Source organism: Pelodiscus sinensis, chromosome 30, assembly GCF_049634645.1.
Source record: "Pelodiscus sinensis isolate JC-2024 chromosome 30, ASM4963464v1, whole genome shotgun sequence".
Lineage (NCBI taxonomy): Eukaryota > Metazoa > Chordata > Testudines > Trionychidae > Pelodiscus > Pelodiscus sinensis.
In genome coordinates, this window is record NC_134740.1 from 294,312 (window position 1) to 314,350 (window position 20,039).

General features: G+C 57.9%; 3 gene segments (V, D, J or C); all 3 read right to left on the minus strand.

Moving 5' to 3' along the window:
* Positions 1-4,786: 4,786 nt before the first annotated feature.
* LOC142821074 (Ig heavy chain V region 3-like) lies at positions 4,787-5,107 on the minus strand. The segment is given in 1 exon segment: positions 4,787-5,107. A coding segment is annotated over 1 exon segment (321 nt).
* Positions 5,108-5,827: 720 nt separating this feature from the next.
* Positions 5,828-6,560, minus strand: LOC106731830 (Ig heavy chain V region 3-like). The segment is given in 2 exon segments: positions 5,828-6,214; positions 6,291-6,560. Coding segments are annotated over 2 exon segments (375 nt in total).
* A 965-nt stretch (positions 6,561-7,525) lies between these two features.
* On the minus strand, positions 7,526-8,704 carry LOC142821159 (Ig heavy chain V region C3-like). The segment is given in 2 exon segments: positions 7,526-8,074; positions 8,166-8,704. Coding segments are annotated over 2 exon segments (372 nt in total).
* Between the last annotated feature and the right edge of the window lie 11,335 nt (positions 8,705-20,039).

The following is a 20,039-nucleotide window of genomic DNA, read 5'->3' on the forward strand; positions in this document are numbered from 1 at the left end:
GAGATTTTCCCTGCTGGGTCTTGCTCCAGACAGCAGGGGTCACCACAGCCCAGCAAGTACCCCCACTACGTCACACCCTGGCATGCAGACAGATGGGGGACGCTGGTCCTGGCTAAGGAGGGACTGAGGCGCCGAGAGGAATGGAACCAGGAGAAATGTGAACGGGTTTGCCCACCAAGACCCCCGAGTGGGGAAATGTTGAGGGTCCCAGGGATGGGGGGCGAGGGATGAGGAGGGGGATAGGGAGAGAGACTGCGGCAGGGAGGAGGCGGGCACAGAGAGCCCCTCCCCCGCAGTTCGTGTAGGGAGCCCGGCGCGCTCTGTACCAACGTGCTCTCCCAGAGCGCGCAGAAATATACCGCCGAGTCCGCCCGCTGCGCCCCGGCTATGCTGAGCCGGAAAGACTTCGCTCCGGTGTCCAGCTCCGAGGAGAACCGGGCTGGCACCGATCTGGGCTTATATTCAGAGCCACCGGGATATCTGAGCACCAGGAACACGGGCTGGGCCCCCGGCCGCTGCTGGTACCAGGCCAGGTAGAAGTTGCTGTACGAGGTGCTGTATTGACAGTTGAGCTCCACTCGCTCCCTTTCCCTGTGCCGCAGGGCAGCCGGGCTCTGGCTCAGCGAGTTCCCGGACACCGCACCTGGGAGGGGAGAATCCGGAGCGAGTCAGGGCGCGAGGGGAGCCCCCTGGACAGACGGGCCGGGCCCCCAGTCAGAGCTCACCTGGGAAGAGCAGCAGCGCGCAGAGACAGAGCCACACAGACCCCGGCATGGCTGGCATGGGAGGGAGGGCGCTGAACAGCCCCGAAGTCAGAATCCGGTTTGGGAGGAAGACAGAGCAAGCGGGGAGTGACCCCAGCTGCCGTGTGAACAGGTGGGATCCGGAGCCGGGCTGGGGGAGGTGTTCACACGGCCCCGTAAAGCGGGATGAAGAGTGGAAAGGTTGGAAGTCAAGTGAGGAGCAATTCTCCCTTGCCTGTGTGTGCCCGTCTGTCTGTCCCTGTGCCTGTGTCTGTCTGTCCTTGTCTGCGCGCGCTGTTCTCTCCCGCCTCTCTGCCACACGCATCTCTCACATCCCACCCTCCCCATCCACCGTGGCTTCCTGGTCCCAGATTCGGGGTGGGAGGGTTCAAAGCGGGAGGCGGGGCAGAGCTCTGTAAGGAGGGGACGCAGCGCCCCCTGCCGGTCCCTGCCCCGCCCCTGTCACCTGCAAGACGGGGGCTCACGCGCTGGTGCCGTTAGCAGCGGAGGGGACGAGCCCGGTAAGGGGGGGGCTGTTTCCTGCCTCACTGCCGGAGATTCGTTTACCCGGGTGCGCCCAGCAGAGCGAGGGTCTGGTGCACCGGGGGTTACACACTGAGGGGGATGGGAATAGGGGACAGCTTGGGGGACGCCTGGTCTGGGGGGGGGGAGGCAGACAGAGGAATAGGTGTGCAGGGGTGAATGGGAAGGTGGGTGCTCACAGAGCCTCTGGGATGCGGCAAATATGGGGGTGGGGGCCTGGCGAGGGAGGCGGTGGGAACAAGGGGAGACGCCGGCAGGGAAGATGGGAGGGAGGAGCAGAGAGCCCCAGAAGGAAGAGGCGCTGCAGAGAAGCGGGGGTCGCGCAGGGAGCGATGCAAAGGGCCCTCTCCGCGGTGCTCCATAACCTGGCTCTGCACCGGCTAGGAAGTGAGAGACCCCTGCCCAGAAATAATAAAGCCTTCCTTCGTGGCCCCCGGGATGCGGCTTCCCGCTTCCCCCTCCGCCACTGCACAGAGGGGAAATGACCCATCTTCTCCAGAGCAGTTCGTGTAGGGAGCCGGGCGCGCTCTGTACCAATGTGGTGTCCCAGAGCGCGCAGAAATACATCGCCGAGTCCGCCCGCTGCGCCCCGGCTATGCGGAGCAGGAAAAACTTCACTCCGGTGTCCAGCCGCGTGGAGAACCGGGCTGGAACAGAACCAGGTTTGCGCTCCGAGCCACTGGAATGTCTGCCCAGCAGGAACACGGGCGGCGCCCCCGGCCGCTGCTGGTACCAGTCCAGGGCGAAGTTGCTGTAGGAGGTGCTGTATTGACAATTGAGCTCCACCCGCTCCTCTTCCCTGGGCCGCAGGGCAGCCGGGCTCTGGGTGAGCGAGTTCCCGGACACCGCACCTGGGAGGGGAGAATCCGGAGGGAGTCAGGGCGCGAGGGGAGCCCCCTGCAGAGACGGGCCGAACCCCCCCGCCCAGAGCTCACCTGAGAAGAGCGGCAGCGCGCAGAGACAGAGCCACACAGACCCCGGCATGGCTGGCGGAGGGGTGTGTGTGTGTGTGAAGAACCCCAAAATCAGCGTTTCGGTTTCTAAGAGAAACAGAGCGCGTCGGGAACTGTGTGAGCTGGGGGTGCGGAGCCGGGGTGGGCGTGGCGCTCACACGGCCCTGTGCGGGGTGAGGAAGAGCGAAAAGGTTTCGTGGGAAGGTGTGAGCGTCTATCCCTTGCCTCTGCGTGTGTCCGTGTTCGTGTGTGTGTCTTTGTGTCCCTGTCTGAGTGCGCGCCCCCTTCTCCCTCACTTGTCTGCAACACACAACAGGGAAATTCCAACCCCGCCCCGCATCCCTGGCTCCGCCCTTCCCCGGGGCTCCGGCTGGGAAGGGTTTAGAGACTAGGGGGGTGGGACTCTATAATGAGGGTGCGCAGCGCCCCCTGCGAGTTCCTGCCGCGGCCTCTTTCCCAGCACTGGGGGGGGGGGGGGGGGGAGGAGGGGGCAGCCCATGGGGGTATCCAGTCAGGCAGGTCTGGCTCAGCTGGGCTGGAAATGGGGTGCATGCGGGGCTGCCATTCACCTCCCCCCCACCCCGGACCGGTCAGTACCTGGGCTGTGGAGTCTGGTGCCCCGGGTTTCACACGGGGGCGGTGCTCTGGGAAGAGGGGGCAGCAGGCCCTGGCGTGGGGATTGATGGGGGGACGCTGGTCAGGGCGGAGAAGGGATTGGGGCGCAGGGAGGAGTGCAGCGCAGGGTAAGTGCTAACGGGTTTTCCCGCAAAGACCCCGCGGTGGGGAAATATTGAAGGACCCTGGGATGGGGGGCGAGGGATGAGGAGGGGGACAGGGCGGGAGACTCCGACAGGGAGGAGGCGGGCACAGAGAGCCCCTCCCCCGCAGTTTGTGTAAGGTGCCCGGAGCGCTCTCTACCACTGTGCTCTCCCTGAGCGTACAGAAATACACCGCTGAGTCCGCCCGCTGCGCCCAGGCTATGCGGAGCCGGAAAGACTTGGCTCCGGTGTCCAGCTGCGAGGAGAACCGGGCTGGCACAGAACGCGGTTTGTGCTCTGAGCCGTCGGAATATCTGCCCATCAGGAACACGGGCGGCGCCCCCGGCCGCTGCTGGTACCAGTCCAGGGCGAAGCTGCGGTACGAGGTGCTGTATTGACAATCGATCTCCACCCGCTCCCCTTCCCTGGGCCGCAGGGCAGCCGGGCTCTGGCTCAGCGAGTTCCCGGACACCGCACCTGGGAGGGGAGAATCCGGAGCGAGTCAGGGCGCGAGGGGAGCCCCCTGACAGACGGGCCGCGCCTCCGACCAGAGCTCACCTGGGAAGAGCGGCAGCGCGCAGAGACAGAGCCACACGGACCCCGGCATGGCTGGCATGGGAGAGGGCGATGGAAAATCCAAAAGTCACCGGTTCGGTTTCTGAGGGAAACTGAGCGAGTCGGGAACAGCCCCCGCCGCTGTGTGAACCCGGGTTGCGGTTCCGCGGTGGGGTGGCGCTCACACGGCCCTGTGCGGGGTGAAGCAAAATGCAGGACAATGTAGCACTTTAAAGACTAACAAGATGGTTTATTAGATGATGAGCTTTCGTGGGCCAGACCCACTTCCTGTGCGGGGTGAGGGTGTGAGAAGGTTCTGTGGGCAGTTGTGAGCGTCTATCCCTTAGCTCTATGTGTGTCCGTGTGTGTCAGTCCGTGTGTGCGTGTCCCTCTCTGAGCGCGCGCCCCCTTCTCCTCCACTTGTCTACAACACACAACAGAGAAATTCCAACCCCGCCCCGTGTCGCCGGCTCCGCCCTGGCCCGGGACGCGGGCTGGGAAGGGTTTGGAGCCAAGGGGGGCGGGGCTTTGTAATGAGGATGTGCCACGGCCCCTTCTGGTCCCCGTCTCGGCCACTTTCACAGGCCGTTACAGAGGAGGAAGCGGGGAGACGGAGGAGAAGACAAGGTCGAGGGCGGGGCCGACCTGTTTGGGGACTGGGAGCAGTTGGCAACCCGGCCGGAGGGGTTCTAGTATCGCAACGTGGGGGTCGCATGTCCCGGTTCCCTGATACGGAGACACCAGGCCCCGGCTCCTCCCGACCTGAGCGGTCAGACCCCCGCCCCCACATCCCCACGAAACTGGCTGTGACCAGCAGGCCTGGCATCTCGCGTCCCGGGTCCGGGAGGTTTGTGTCTTCACTCGGGACGGCTGGGCAACTCCAGGCTCGGAAAGGGACCGTCAAGTAGAGTTGGCCCGGCGGAGAAGGGCTTTGGCCGGGGCGCACAGGACAGGAAATTTCTCTCTGCGCTGCGCCACAGGACAGGAAATTTCTCTCTGCGCTGCGCCACGAACTACCCGGGTGGCCTCGAGAAACTCTCGCAGGAGAAGGGAGGGTTAAAACGTTTGTTCTTTTTCAATGTTGCGGCCCGAAGCGGCCCTTAGTGCGGCTCCGCCTCCCCCTAGTGGCGCAGGAGAAAGCAGCGACTCTTCCCCCCTGGTTTTTGTTCCAGCGCCGCTAGGTTTCCTGCCGCCGTGGGCTAGTGGCGCAGTGGTAGCGGCCGGTGTCCTCGGCCTACAGGCCGGACATTTCCAGGGACAGGAGGCTGTTGGGGTTGTCCCTGGAGATGGTGAATCGCCCTCTGACGGCACTGGCGTACTCAGTGCTGCTCCCACTGCCGCTGCTGATACGGGCCACCCACTCCAGCCCCTGCCCGGGGGCCTGGCGATACCAATACATCCGGTAGCTGCTGAAAGTGAAGCCGGAGCCTTTGCAGGAGAGACGCAGAGAGTCTCCGGCCTTCGTCACGCCCCCTCCGGACTCCACCAGCCACACCTGGGCCCGGACCCCTGGGGACACAGACGGGTTAGAAACGAACCGAACCGAACGCGACATTCGCTCGGCGCTGCCCCAGACTCGCGGGGAACCGAACCTGCCAGCGCCTGTAAGAACGTCGGAGCGGCCAGGCTGGGTCAGACCAAAAGTCAAAAGGCCCATGCCCGGTGCCCCACAGGGAGGGAACAGCACATGGAACTATATGGGGCGAGTGGGGCACAGAGATCCCGCTCCCTCCACTGGCCTGGTTTGGGGCCATTTATGTGCCTTAGAGCAAGGATCTTAAGTCCCTCTCTCCGCACGCCACGCACAATCTGTCTGTCCTTAGTATCTGCAGTAGGCAGGTCTGGCGCGACAGAACTGCTTTTAGTTGACTCTATCCCTTGGAAAGGTCCCAGCCCAGGCTGCCTGGTAGAAGCAGCACTAAATTCTGTGCCATGGTCTGGGGGATGATTCCCCGACCGCTGCACCCACAGACAGACAGATGCGGCCCCTCCCAGCCCCTGTGAGCCACAGCTGTCCATACTTTGCACTTTGCAAGCGAACCCACACAGAGCGCGAGGCGGCGCCAGGGCCGGGAAGCGAGAGACACGCGGCGCAGCTCCCCGCCCTGCGCCGGGCTCTGCCAATGGCGCCAGGCCAAGCTCTTGGGCCGGAATTCTCAATGGCAGCGCGCACGCGGCGGGGGAGGGGGGGGGGGTAGGGGGCGGGGTTAAAGCGTTTCCACTTTCTCGCTGTTGCGCCCGAGGCGGCGCTTTGTGCGGCTCTGCCGCCCCCTAGTGGCGCGGGGTGGGGGGGAAGCGGCGCCTCTCTCGCTTCGGTTTTTGTCCCAGCGCCGCTAGGTTTCCTCTCGCTGTGCGCCTCTGGCGCAGTAGTAGCGGGCGGTGTCCTCGGGCGTCAGGCGGGACATCTGGAGGGACAGGAGGCTGTTGGAGTTGTCCCTGGAGATGGTGAATCGGCCTTTCGCTCTATCATGGTACCGTACAGTAACCCCGCTGTAGCTGATGTAAGCGACCCACTCCAGCCCCTGCCCGGGGGCCTGGCGGTACCAAAGCATGTCGTAGTTGCTGAAGGTGAAGCCCGCGGCTTTGCAGGAGAGAGGTAGAGAGTCTCCGGCCTTCTTCACGCCCCCTCCGGACTCCACCAGCTGCACCTGCGCCCGGGTTCCTACGGACACAGACGGGTTAGAAACGGGGGCACGAACATTCGCTCCGCACTGCCACGGACTCGTGGGGAACCGAACCTGCCAGCGCCGCCGCCGTGACCGTGAGGAGGATCCGGAGCCGCATTGTAGCTGGTGCCGGAGGGAAAACTTCTCCGAGCGAATGGCTGGTGCCCGCCTGACACAGGGCCCTCGAAGGAGGGGGCGGTTCGCAGAGCCGGGGTAGGCCGGGAGGGATTGACACGGGACGCTGTCACCCTCATTTAAATATTTCGCCCTCTATAAGTAGTGGCTCATCTGTCATTGGCAACGGAACGACGGGGCTGGGGGCTCGGTCCGGCCCCGGTGTTTGTGCAGCGCCCAGCAATGGGTTCCCTTATTATGAAAACACTTGTCCGGAAGCGGAAAAGCTCCCGTTCCCTACCATGGCCTCAAGGGAAAGTGTTAGCGCGGGACTCGATCTTCAAATGTTAACTGGCAACAGGTTTAAAACCCACAAAAGGAAGATTTTCTTTAGGCAGTACACAGTCAATCTGTGGAACTCCTTGCCAGAGGATGGTGTGAAGACCAGAAATTTAACAACGTTAAAGAAAAGAGCTCGATAAGTTCATGAAGGATAGGTCTATCAAGGTAAACGCGGGTTTCAGTGTCTTGCCAGTAATTTTAACACGATTTCCTCGGCTAACTCCCCTGGTGTCCTTGAGAATCCCGCCACGGTCACTTTCCCTTGGGCAGCGCCCAGAGTAACTTTCCTGGGGAAAGGTTTTCTGTGGGTGGCTGCACATTCCGAAAGACTCGCTCTGACTTGGGGCTGGGATGAATAGAGGCAGCCCAGGGAGCCCAGTTCCTACTCATCCCACCGGGGTTAGGTGCCTAAGTCAAATAGTCTCAACTCTCGGTGGCCTAGGATTGGCAGACACCGTCTCATGCTGCCGAAGGTGGGTGGGGAGGTTGCCGGCCCGCGGGATGTGTGTGAAGGGGGAGATTATACTGATATGGGGCCTCCTGGATGTGTCTGTGCCATCCCCCGCCTTCTAAGAGACTCAGACTCCTTTCCCCGGTGATGCCCCGAGAAGGGTCTGTCCCCAGCCCTTCCCTCCGCAGCCTCCTGCGCCCCCGCTGTATTTGCGCAGAGGAGACAGAGTGGAAATGGAAGTGGGGGAGAGAGAGCAAAGCCGCCCTCGGAGCCCTGCAGGCACACACGGGGCTCCCCGAGACCAGGCAGCTCCGCCCCCTCCGGAGAGGTGCCCTGCCCAGCCCCACACCGAGCCCGAGCCGCCGCAGGGGAGGGGAAGCGAGAGAAACACAGCGCAGCTCCCCGCCCAGCGCCGGGCTCTGTCGAAGGCGCCAGGCCAAGCGCTTGCGCCGGGATTCTCAATTGCAGGACGCAGGGACGGGACAAGGTGGCGGCGTTAAATCCTTTTCCTCTCTCTCACTGTTGTCACCCGAGGCGGCGCTTTGTGCGGCTCTGCCGCCCCCTAGTGACACAGGAGAGGAAGCGGCGCCTTCTCCGCTCCGGTTTTTGTACCAGCGCCGCTAGGTTTCCCCTCGCCGTGGGCTTCTCACGCAGTGGTAGCTGGCGGTGTCCTCGGGCGTCAGGCCGGACAGTTGCAGGTAGAGCAGGCTGTTGGGGTTGTCCCTGGAGATGGTGAATCGGCCCTTCACGGCCTTAGAATACCACTGATTGGATGCATCGGGTCTAATCTGAGCCACCCACTCCGGCCGCTGCCCGGGGGCCTGGCGGTACCAATCCATGTAGTAGCTGCTGAAGTCAAACCCGGAGGCGTTGCAGGAGAGGCGCAGAGAGTCTCCGGCCTTTGTCACGCCGCCTCCGGACTCCACCAGCTGCACCTGAGCCCGGGCCCCTGGGGACACAGACAGGTTAGAAACGGGGGCACGAACCGAACCGAACGCGACATTTGCTCGGCGCCGCCACAGACTCGGGGGGAACCGAACCTGCCAGCGCCGCCGTGAGCGTGAGAAGGAGCCGGAGCCGCATTGTGGCTGGTGCCAGAAGGGAAAGGTCTCCGGGAGAGTGGCTGGTGCCCGCCCGACACAGGGCGCGGAAGGGGGGGGAGGATTGAGGGGGCTTGGCAAGGAGCGATTGACACGGAAAGCAGTCAGCCTCATTTACAAATTCCACTGTATAAGCGGCTGTTTATAGCCCCGGGCGCCCTGTCCCCTGCGGGCGGGCTGCGAGCAGAGAGAGGGGGCGAGTCTGCCCGCAGGGAGCCATCCAGGCACAGAGGGAAGGGGCGGGCTGTTATTTCTGTAACTGAGACTCCTCGGCGTAGGTGTGTCGCCCCCTTGTGTTACTGCAGCCAGTTTAGCGAGGCGGCCTGTTCCCCAGAGAAGAGCGATCCATCAGAACAGGAGGAGGCACGTGCCTTGATGTCCGGAGACAGACAGACAGACAGAGACGCACAGGCGGTTCCACCCCCGCATGGGAGAGGACAAGGAGTTCTCTGAAGCTCGAAAGTTTTCTGCTTTCCGCCAAGGTTCAATTAAAGATATTAGCTGGCCCACTCAGTGAGAGAGAACTGAGAGATGGAGAAGGGAGGGCGGGAGACAGAGAGAGAGGAAGGGAGAGACAGAACCAGACCGAGACGAACAGGGTGGGGGGCAGAACGAGAGAGACAGACCGACAGAGATTTCGGTTCAGGGGACTCCGTGTGGCTGCATGTGACGTAGTGGGGGTACTTGCTGGGCTGTGGTGACCCCTGCTGTCTGGAGCAAGACCCAGCAGGGAAAACCTCGCTAGGCAGAGGTAAGGCCAAACTTGTTGATCCAGGGGCCAGACACCCCCCCGTGGAGAGGAACAAAGGAAGGTGGAATGCAGCCCTGACTGCGGGGGCAGGGCTGCAAGGGAATTTAGTTAGTTACGGTGGGTGAGCATGGAGGAGAGCCTAGGAGAAGGGGCTGGAGTTTAGGGGCCCAGTCTCCCCCATCTCAAGGGGGCCTGAGGCATCCTAGCCCAGCTCTGGGACCAGACTACATCTGTGCTGTGCTGTATCCTGGAGAGGCAATAAACTTCCTCTATTCCACCGGCTGGTGCAGTCTGTTTGTGCCATTTCGGGGTGCAGGAGACGGGGAACCCCCAACGCGCCGTCACACTGCACTTTTCTTTTTTAACAGCCAGGAGGCAGGGGGCACCTCGCACAGCTCCCTCGGTCCAGCCGCTCTCAGAGAACCAACACAGGGCGCTAGCAGGGGGAGGGGCGGTTCACAGGGGCGGGCTGGGCCGGGAGGGATTGACACCGGCAGCTGTCACCCTCCTTTATATATTTCACCTGTATAAAGGCGCACACCCCTGTCAGGAAGCGGGACATCCCCCGTCGCCTACCGTGGCCTCAACGCAAAATCTTAGCGGGGGACTCAATCTTCACTGCATCCAGTACAAATGTGAACAGGCAGCAGGTTTAAAACCCACAGAAGGAAGATTTTCTTCACACAGTACACTGTCAATCTGTGGAACTCCTTGCCAGAGCATGTTGTGAGGACGAGAAATTAAACAAGGTTCAAAAAAACAGCTAGATACGTCCATGGGGCCTAGGTCCATCAATGGCTGTTAGCTAAGAGGCGTAGGAATGGTGGCCCTGACCTCTCTTTCCCAGAGGCTCAGAATGGGCAGACAGTTCACTGCGCTGGATGGACCTTTCGCCTGACCCAGCCTGACACTTCTCATGGTTTAAGTCGGTTTACAGAACATTGTCACAGACCCCGCAGGAGCTCACTTTTCGAGGCTAGAGAACAAGGCAAATGCTGGTTCCAATGTCTTCCCACCCACTAAGTCAAAGAGGCCCAACTCTCGGGGGCCTGTGATTGGCGGAGAGCGTCTCCTGCTGCCGGATGTGGGTGGGGAAGCTGCCGGACCCGCAGGATGTGTGTGTGTGGGGGGGGGGGGGGGGGATTCCACTGATACGGGCGCTCCTGGATGTGTCCGTGCCCGCCCCCGGGACAGGGAGCGAGAGGAGAGGCTCAAACTGATTCAGCCTCTCGTTTGCTTCTAAGAGACTCAGACTCCTTCCCTTTGTGATGCCCCGAGAAGGGTCTGTCCCCAGCCCCCGTCCTCCAGCGCAGAACCCTGCCCCCCCCGCTGGGTTTGCGCAGCGCAGACGGGGGGGGGGGGGGGAGTTAAAACTTTTGCTCATTCACACGGCTGTGACCGAAGGCGGCGCTTTGTGCGGCTCTGCTGCCACCTAGAGCAGCGGGAGGGTCGGGAAGCGGCGCCTCTTTCACTCCGGTTTTTGTACCAGCGCCGCTAGGTTTCCTCTCGCTGTGGGTGGCGCAGTGGTAGCGGGCGGTGTCCTCGGGCGTCAGGCCCGACAACTGGAGGAACAGCAGGTTGTCCGGATTATCCCTGGAGATTGTGAATCGCCCTTGAACAGCCGGGGAATAGCGCCGGTCCGATCCATCGTATTGAATCCAAGCCAGGAACTCCGGCCGCTGCCCGGGGGCCTGGCGGTACCAATACATGTTGTAGCTGCTGAAGGTGAAGCCGGAGCCTTTGCAGGAGAGGCGCAGAGAGTCTCCGGCCTTCGTCACGTCCCCTCCGGACTCCACCAGCTGGATCTGGGCCCGGGCCCCTGGGGACACAAAGGGGTTAGAAATGGGGGCACGAACCGAACCGAACGCGACATTCGCTCAGCGCTGCCCCAGACTCGGGGGGAACCGAACCTGCCAGCGCCGCCGCAGTAACCGTGAGAAAGAGCCGGAGCCGCATTGTGGCTAGTACCGGAGGGGAAAGGTCTCCGGGAGAGTGGCTGGGGCCCGCCGGGCACAGAGCGCTGGGGGGGGGGGGGGGGGGGGGGCAGGGAGGTATTGACACAGGAAGCTGTCACTCTCATTTACATATTCCCGTGTATAAGCGGCGCGCATCTGTCCTTGGGCACCGAAGCGACTGGACCCGGGGCTCCGTCCGTGTCTTTGTGCAGCGCCGCCCAGTGGGCCCCGGTGTCACGAAACCAGCGGTCAGGTGGCGGGAAATCCCCTGTCGCCTGCTGCGGCCCCAGAGCCCCGGGCTAAGTCCTGGGTTCGACGTGCCCCGCCATGGACACTAATGTTCCATTTGGGCTGGGGGGCTGGAGCAGACCCCGCCGGAGATCGCAGTTTGACTGGAGCACGAGGCCAGTGCGGATGGTCAGAGGGGTGAGAGGTGACGGGGGCACATCGCGGTTGGCTTCCCATTTTAATAAAGAGCCTCAAAGGTGTTCAGGGTCCAGCCTAGCCGCCAGTATGAACCTGATTCCAGCGCCAATTCCCCTCGTGCCCTGAGGATCCCAGCCAGAGTCACTCCCCCTTGAGCAACAATCTGGGGCTGGAGACACTTTTATAGGGAGTGTCCGGGGGTTTTGAAACGGGGGGTGTTTGCGGGGGGGGGGGGGGGTTCCAGGAACAGTCACTGGGCGCTGGAGCTCGGGTTAACAGAGGGATTTGAAAGCCCAATTCCTACTGAGTCTATACAGCTGACCCATAGACCCGATTTCCTGTGGCCGGCGAGGTGCAGGAGGTCAGAGTAGAGGATCTCAAGGGCTCCTCCGGGCCGTGGAAGCGATGGGAATGTCTCTGTAGTAATGTCACAGGTTGTGAGGACATCGGAGGGGCCAGGCTGGGTCAAACCAAAGGTCGGTCCAGCCCCGTGTCCTGTCGTTCGGCAGCGGCCAATATCCGGCGCCCTGGAGCGAGGGAACACAAGAGGGAATTATATGGGAGCGAGTGGGGCGCAGAGATGCCGTTCCCTGCTCCGGCCTGGCTTGTGGCCATTTCTGTGAGTTAAAGCTTCTTGCTGTAAGTTCCCTCTCTCCGAACGCCACGCACAGCCTGACTGTCTGTCTGTCTCTCCCTCCATGCTATCTGTAGGATGCAGGTGTGGCGCCACACCACTGCTTTTAGTTGATTCTGTCCCTTGGAAAGGTGCCAGCCCAGGCTGTCTGGTACAAGCAGCTCTAAATTATGTGCCAGGGTCGGGGAGGTGCTCCCCTTCCAGTTCTGTCGGATGGCCTCCCGCCGCCCCAGCTGCTGGGGAGGGCACCTCTTCCTTCGCCCTCCCCGCCTCGCGTCCTGTCAGTTTTTGCTCTGCCTCGCAGCACAGCTGGGGCACCGTGTGACTGGCAGCGCAGAGATAGATCGCCCGGTCCCGCAGCTCCGCAGTCCGGATCCTGAGGGGGAACCTGTTGTTGGAGCTGTCATCTGTCCCTACGAAGCGGCCCCGGAAGCCTTCCCCATAGTCACCGCCCTCTCGGTAAATCCAGGTGAGGGGGCCCGACTGCCCCTTCCTGTACCAGAACATGATGTAGCTGCTCATGTCCCCTCCCTTCATGCTGCAGGGGAAGGTCACTTCTCCCGCCCGCACTGCGAGGTCCTGGGGGCCTTGGTCCAGCACCACATCGCTCCGGGCTGCTGGGGAGAGGATACACCAAGGGAAAAACAGAAATAAAAACACACGGAAGGAGGCTGCACAGAGGCCACAAAAGCACAGAAAACAGACGTCACGCGGACAGCGGCAACTCACAGCCAAGCCCCGTGAACCAAAGGCAGAAGAGCAAAACGGAGAATAACCCAGACCCGGCCTGGACAGCAACCGCGGGGCTCTGGACTGGGGGGTTTATTTACTTCTGCAGAAGTTGCCGAGAAGCAGCAGAAGGCAGCAGCCCCGGATCATCTCAGCGAGGACACGAACCGCTCGGAGCTTTTCCGTCCGCCTCTCTGTCCTTCCGGCCAAGTGCACACGGGAGCGCGCACGGACAAAGGCGCGCACACCCGTTCGCTCTCTGGGTATTGTCAGCTCCAACCGCGCCCGGGTGGGACCCGCCAGCCTCCGCTGGCCGCAGCTCCGAGGGGGCAGGGAGCGGAGCCGCCCCCGGCGCCCTGCACCCACACAGGGGGCGGCCCGACACCAGGCAGCTCCGCCCCCTCCGGAGAGGTGCCCTGCCCAACGCCACACACAGACAGAGCCGCAGCAGGGGCGGGGAAGCGAGAGAAACGCGTCGCAGCTCCCCGACCAGCGCCGGGCTCTGCCAATGGCATCAGGCCAAGCGCTTGAGCCGGGATTTTGAATGGCTGAGCGGGCGGGGTGGGGAAAGGGGGCGGGGTTAATACTTGAGCTCTGTCTCACTACTGAGGCCCCAGGCGGCGCTTTGTTCGACTCTGTCCCCCCCTTGTGGCCCAGGGGAAGCGGCGCCTGTTTTGCTCAGGTTTTTGTACGGGCGCAGCTGGGTTCTCTCGCTGTGTGTGTACGTTCGTCTCGCGCAGTGGTAGCGGGCGGTGTCCTCTGGCGTCAGGCCGGTCATTTGCAGGTAGAGCTGGCTGTTGGGGTTGTCCCGGGAGATGGTGAATCGGCCCTTCACGGCCTTAGAATACCACTCCCTGGTTGCATCGGGTCTAATCTGAGCCACCCACTCCAGCCCCTGGCCGCGGGCCTGGCGGTACCAATCCATGTAGTAGCCGCGGAAGTCGAACCCGGAGGCGTTGCAGGAGAGGCGCAGAGAGTCTCCGGCCTTCGTCACGCCTCCTCCGGACTCCTCCAGCCGCACCTGGGCCCGGGCCCCTGCGGACACAGACAGGTTAGAAACGGGGGCACGAATCGAACGCGACATTCGCTCGGCGCTGCCACAGACTGGGGGGGAACCGAACCTGCCAGCGCCGCCGCCGTGACCGTGAGGAGGAGTCGGAGCTGCATCGTGGCCGGTGCAGAAGGGGAAACGTCTCCGTGCGAGTGACTAGTGCCCACCCGACACAGGGCGCTAGGGGGCGCAGGAAGGGATTGATAAAGGAAGCTGTCACACTCATTTACATATTCCCCTTTATAAGCGATGCGCCAATCTGTCCTTGGGCAACGGAGCGACTGGGACTCAGTCTCCGCGGGGGCTCAGTGCAGGTATTTGTTCAGCTCCCACCTATTGGCCCTGGTGTCATGAAAACACTAGCCTGGAACTGAGCAACCCCCATCTCCTGCTATTGTCTGAAAGCAACGTCCGAGCGCGGGATTCGAACTTCAGTGCAACCAACACAAACTGTAACATGCAGCCCACAGTCAACCCGTGGAACGCCTCGCCAGAGGATGTAGTGAAGACCAGAAATTTAACAGGGTTCAAAAAAGTTAAGGAACCATAGTCCATCAATGGGTATTAGTCAGGACTGGCAGGCATGGTGTCCCTGATCCCTGTTTCTCAGCGGTTGGGAATGAGCAACAGGGGAGGGATCACGTGATTATTCCCTCTTCTGTTCACTCCCTCTGGGGCACTTGGCCTCTGTGGACAGACAGGATACTGGGCTGGATGAATCTTTGGCCAGACTGGGTCAGGCCAGTCTCATATTCTACCTGGGTAGAGGACATTGGTTCAGGCCGCAGAAAATCGCACTACTCTAGGCTAGAGAACAAGGCAAATGCAGGTTTCATTTCCCATTAAGTTCAACACGATTTCAGCAGCTGACGCCCCTGGTGCATTTGACAATCCCGGGCACGGTCACTTCCCCTTGGGCAGCCCCCAGAGTAATGATCCGAAGAAAGGTTTTCTGTGGGTGTCTGAACATTAAGATTCCCTCTTCCTTGGGGCTGGGCTGAATAGAGGCAACCGGGGGATTTGGGAGCCCAATACCTACTAGTAGTATAAGGGCCCTACCATCAATCAAATGTTAGCCCTGCCCCCGGACCCTGGAAGTCCCGCCCCTGTCCCCAGAAGTCCCGCCCCTGGAGGGTAGTACATCCGGGGTCAAGAGGGGCAGGTGACTGGAAGTAAGGGGGGTCATGTGACCTTCTAAGAACTCACCCTGCCTCCCTCTACGCATCAGGAAGGGTTTTTCCCCTGTAGGACCACCCCACGATCGCTTTGACCAATCGGGGAGGTGCAGTTCCGGGACCCTTTGACCAGACTCGAAATGGGTCATGTGACCCCTCTAAGAGCTTCCCATGACACCCTCTTCCAATCAGAGCATAGCACTTACCCATACGTTCTAGCGCCACACAAAAGAGGCCATCTTGTTCCAAGAGCGCGTGTTTCAGAGAGCGTGCAAACGCTGAGCGGAAACATGGCTTCTTTCACCAATTTTGTTTTGCTGCCGAGAAGAAAGTGCTACATCAGCAACAGTTCCGAGGAGGAAGGAGAAGTTGAAGGAAGCCCTTTGGCCAAGCCACTGATGGATACACCAGTATCTGACACTGAAAGCTAACCGCTCACAAGGCAGCCTGATGAGCTAGATGGCCTGGAGGAGTCGGACAAGACACATAGAAAAGAAGCCAAACAGGTAAATGAAAGATCGAAGTTCGGGTATCATGGGGTTAGGAAACCAGGATTTTGTAAGGGTTAGGGTTAGCTGAGCATATGCTGAGCATAACCTTTTTTTGATCTGACCACCCCAGTTTCTCGTGAAGCTTTCTCGCCCCCTCTAACAATTCGGTGTCTGTAGATTTACGATCGGACATGACGGCCAAGAGCCTGCTCGCAAAACACAGATTGGTACCCGTGTAAACCAGGTCTACTAAACATGGTCTCTTTTTATGAATAATTTGACTACTAAGGATAGAATTTAACACTCTACGAGCGCTCCCACCCGTTTTTTACAACTGTCACAACGAGGCGCAATGTTCCATTGAGGTGCAACTATTACTCTGGAACAGCTTTGAGGTCTGGTTTAAAAAATCCTCAGCAGACAGCTTCTCCCTAGTTCTTCTGACCGAAAACAAAGGGTTAGTTAAATTACGGCTCTCTAAACGTAACTGAACATGATCATCAGAGCCTACCCTACCATTAACATCATCTTGAACTAACTGTATTCCCCTACGTATGTCTTCAATAACCTGTTCAGCTGAATTTATTTGCTCAAGATTGACAAAACGAAATTCCTCACAATACACTGACCCCCCAAATCTAGGTACTTCACGTTGCCAACTCCTCACTCTCCATATACAACTCTGGATTTTCAGGGGTACTTAGGGATTCCTCTACAGGACCATCAAGGGCATCTTCTACCTCAGATGCTATTTCAGAGTTAGAGCGGTCTCTGTGAAAGTCATCAGGACTAGCCAGGGACCCGTCTACAGACTCATAGAATAATAGGACTGGAAGGGACCTCGAGAGGTCATCGAGTCCAGCCCCCCGCCCTCAAGGCAGGACCAAGCTCCGTCTACACCATCCCTGACAGATGTCTATCTAACCTGTTCTTAAATATCTCCAGAGAGGGAGATTCCAACACCTCCCTTGGCAATTTATTCCAATATTTGACCACCCTGACAGTTAGGAACTTTTTCCTAATGTCCAATCTAAACCTCCCCTGCTGCACTTTAAGCCCATTACTCCTTGTCCTGTCTTCAGAAACCAAGAGGAACAAATTTTCTCCTTCCTCTTTGAGACACCCTTTTAGATATTTGAAAACCGCTCTCATGTCCCCCCTTAATCTTCTTTTTTCCAAACTAAACAAGCCCAGTTCATGAAGCCTGGCTTCATAGGTCATGTTCCCTAAACCTTTAATCATTCTTGTCGCTCTTCTCTGTACCCTTTCCAATTTCTCCACATCTTTCTTGAAATGTGGCGCCCAGAACTGGACACAGTACTCCAGCTGAGGCCTAACTAGTGCAGAGTAGAGCGGCAGAATGACTTCACGAGTTTTGCTTACAACACACCTGTTGATACAACCTAGAATCATATTTTTTTTTTTGCAACAGCATCACACTGTTGACTCATATTCAACTTGTGGTCCACTATGACCCCTAGATCGCTTTCTGCCATGCTCCTTCCTAGACAGTCGCTTCCCATCTTGTATGTATGGGATTGTTCCTTCCTAAGTGGAGCACTTTGCATTTCTCTTTATTAAACCTCATCCTGTTAAGCTCTGACCATTTCTCTAACTTGCTAAGGTCATTTTGAATTGTGTCCCTATCCTCCAAAGAAGTTGCAACCCCACCCAGTTTGGTATCATCTGCAATCTCAATATCTACATCATTGATGAAGATATTGAACAGTACGGGTCCCAAAACAGACCCTTGAGGAACTCCACTTGTTATCCCTTTCCAGCAGGATTTAGAACCGTTAACAACAACTCTGACTACGGTTATCCAGCCAATTATGCACCCACCTTATCGTGGCCCTATCTAAGTTATATTTGCCTAGTTTATCAATAAGAATATCATGCGAGACCGTATCAAATGCCTTACTAAAGTCTAGGTATATGACATCCACCACTTCTCCCTTATCCACAAGGCTAGTTATCCTATCAAAGAAAGCTATCAGATTAGTTTGGCATGACTTGTTCTTCACAAACCCATGCTGGCTATTCCCTATCACTTTATTACCTTCCAAGTGTTTGCATAGGATTTCCTTAATTACCTGCTCCATTATCTTCCCTGGGACAGACGTTAAACTGACCGTCTGTAGTTTCCTGGGTTATTCTTATTCCCCTTTTTATAGATGGGCACAATATTTGCCCTTTTCCAGTCTTCTGGAATCTCCCGTCTGCCATGATTTTTCAAAGATCATAGCTAAAGGCTCAGATACCTCCTCTATCAGCTCCTTGAGTATCCTGGGATGCATTTCATCAGGACCTGGTGACTTGCTGACATCTAACTTTCCTAAGTGATTTTTAACTTGTTCTTTGTGTATCCTATCTTCTAAACTTACCCTCTCTCTGCTTGTATTCACTACGTTAGGCCCACCTCCAGACTTCTCGGTGAAGACCGAAACAAAGAAGTCACAGAGCATCTCTGCCATTTCCAAGTTTCCTGTTACTGCTTCTCCCTCCTCACTAAGCAGTGGGCCTTCCCTGTCCTTGGTCTTCCTCTTGCTTTTAATGTATTTATAAAAGGTCTTCTTGTTTCCCTTTATGCCTGTAGCTAGTTTGATCTCATTTTGTGCCTTTGCCTTTCTAATCTTGCCCCTGCATTCCCGTGTTGCTTGCCTATATTCATCCTTTGTTAGTTGTCCTAGTTTCCATTTTTTATAGGACTCCTTTTTTATTTTGAGATCATGCAAGATCTCCTTGTTAAGCCAAGCTGGTCTTTTGCCATATTTTCTATCTTTCCTACACAGCAGAATTGTTTGCTTTTGGGCCCTTAACGTCCCTTTGAAATACTTCCAACTCTCCTCAGTTGTTTTTCCCTTCAGTCTTGCTTCCCATGGGACCTTACCTGCAAGTTCTCTGAGCTTATCAAAATCTGCCTTCCTGAAATCCATTACCTCAATTGTGCTGGTCTCCCTTCTACCTTTCCTTAAGATCATGAACTCTATTATTTCATGATCACTGTTCCCTATACTGTCTTCCACTTTCAAGTTCTAAACTAGTTGCTCCCTATTTGTTGAAACCAAATCTAGAATAGCTTCTCCTCTGGTATTTTTCTCAACCTTCTGAAACAGAAAGTTGTCTCCAATGCAGTCCAGAAACTTATTGGATAGCCTGTGCCCCGCTGTGTTCGTTTCCCAACATATGTCTGGATAGTTGAAGTCCCCCATCACCCCCAAATCTTGGGCTTGGGATAGTTTTGTTAATTGTTTAAAAAAGGCCTTATCCACCTCTTCCACCTGGCTAGGTGGCCTGTAATAGACTCCTAGGATGACATCACCCTCATTTTTCCCCCTTTTAGCTTAACCCAGAGACTCTCTACACAGCTATCTCCTACGTTCATCTCCACTTCAGTCCCAAGTGTGTACATTTTTAATATACAAGGCAACCCCTCCTCCCTTTTTTCCCTGTCTGTCCTTCCTGAGCAAGCCGTACCCTTCCATACCAACATTCCAATCATGCGTCCCATCCCACCAGGTTTCTGTAATACCAATGATATCATAGTTGTATTTATTGGTTAGCAATTCCAGTTCTTCCTGCTTATTACCCATACTTCTTGCATCTGTATATAGGCATCTAAGATACTGATTTGATCTTACCTCCCTGTTGTGCCCTGACCCTCCTTTCTCCTTGCCATTATAGGCCATAGTCGCCCGCATTTCCAACCCATCTCCCAGTCCCGCACATTCAGCACTTACCTGTGGGCTTTGCTCACCTGTCCCCATAGAACCTAGTTTAAAGCCCTCCTCACAAGGTTAGCCAGTCTGTGTCCAAACAAGGCCTTCCTGCTCCTGCAAAGGTGAACTCCATCTCCGCCAAGCAGTCCTTCCTGGAAGAGCACCCCGTGGTCAAGGAAGCTGAATCCCTCCTGGCGACACCATCTTCGCAGCCAGGCATTCACCTCCAGGATGCACCTCTCAGTCCCAACTGCCACAGAAGCTGAAACTGAAACTGCTAGCACTCACCTGGAATCAGACTCAATTCACACTTCAAACTGTAAAATTCAAACAGTCAGGCGCACACACTCACACTCACCGGGTAGCCTCTTCGGCGGTGGGGTCACTTTGCTCTCCCTCTTCAACTCCCCTGTCTGCAGTCCCCTGTCCGCTTCGCTCCCCTGGTTGCACTGCTCTGGCTTTTTAAAGCCACTGCTCATCACCACCCCGCAGGTCAGATAAGCCATTTTGTGAGCCTCCAGTAGGGGGCATCTTTTTGGTATTTTTTCCTCATCACCTCTTTAGCCTTTTTTCAAAATTTTGCAGTCATCTTGGCCTGGAACTTTTTGGCAGCCACCCATTTATCCACCAAATGCTGTCCCCCCTTTTGTTTACATCTTATCTGATGGGACCCCCTGAGGATGCCCCTTTTGCCCAGGACCCTTTCTTTCAGGCATCGAGGATACAGAGTTCACCAGTTTTCTGAATGAAGCATCAAACTCTTCCCCCATACGAGAATATGGGGGAGCTGTGATGAGCTTCTGGTTTTGGGAGAATGGTTTGTCAGTCCTTGGTTTTTTATTCACAACCCCTAGAGCGCCTGCTCCGGGTTTGTGAATGTGTG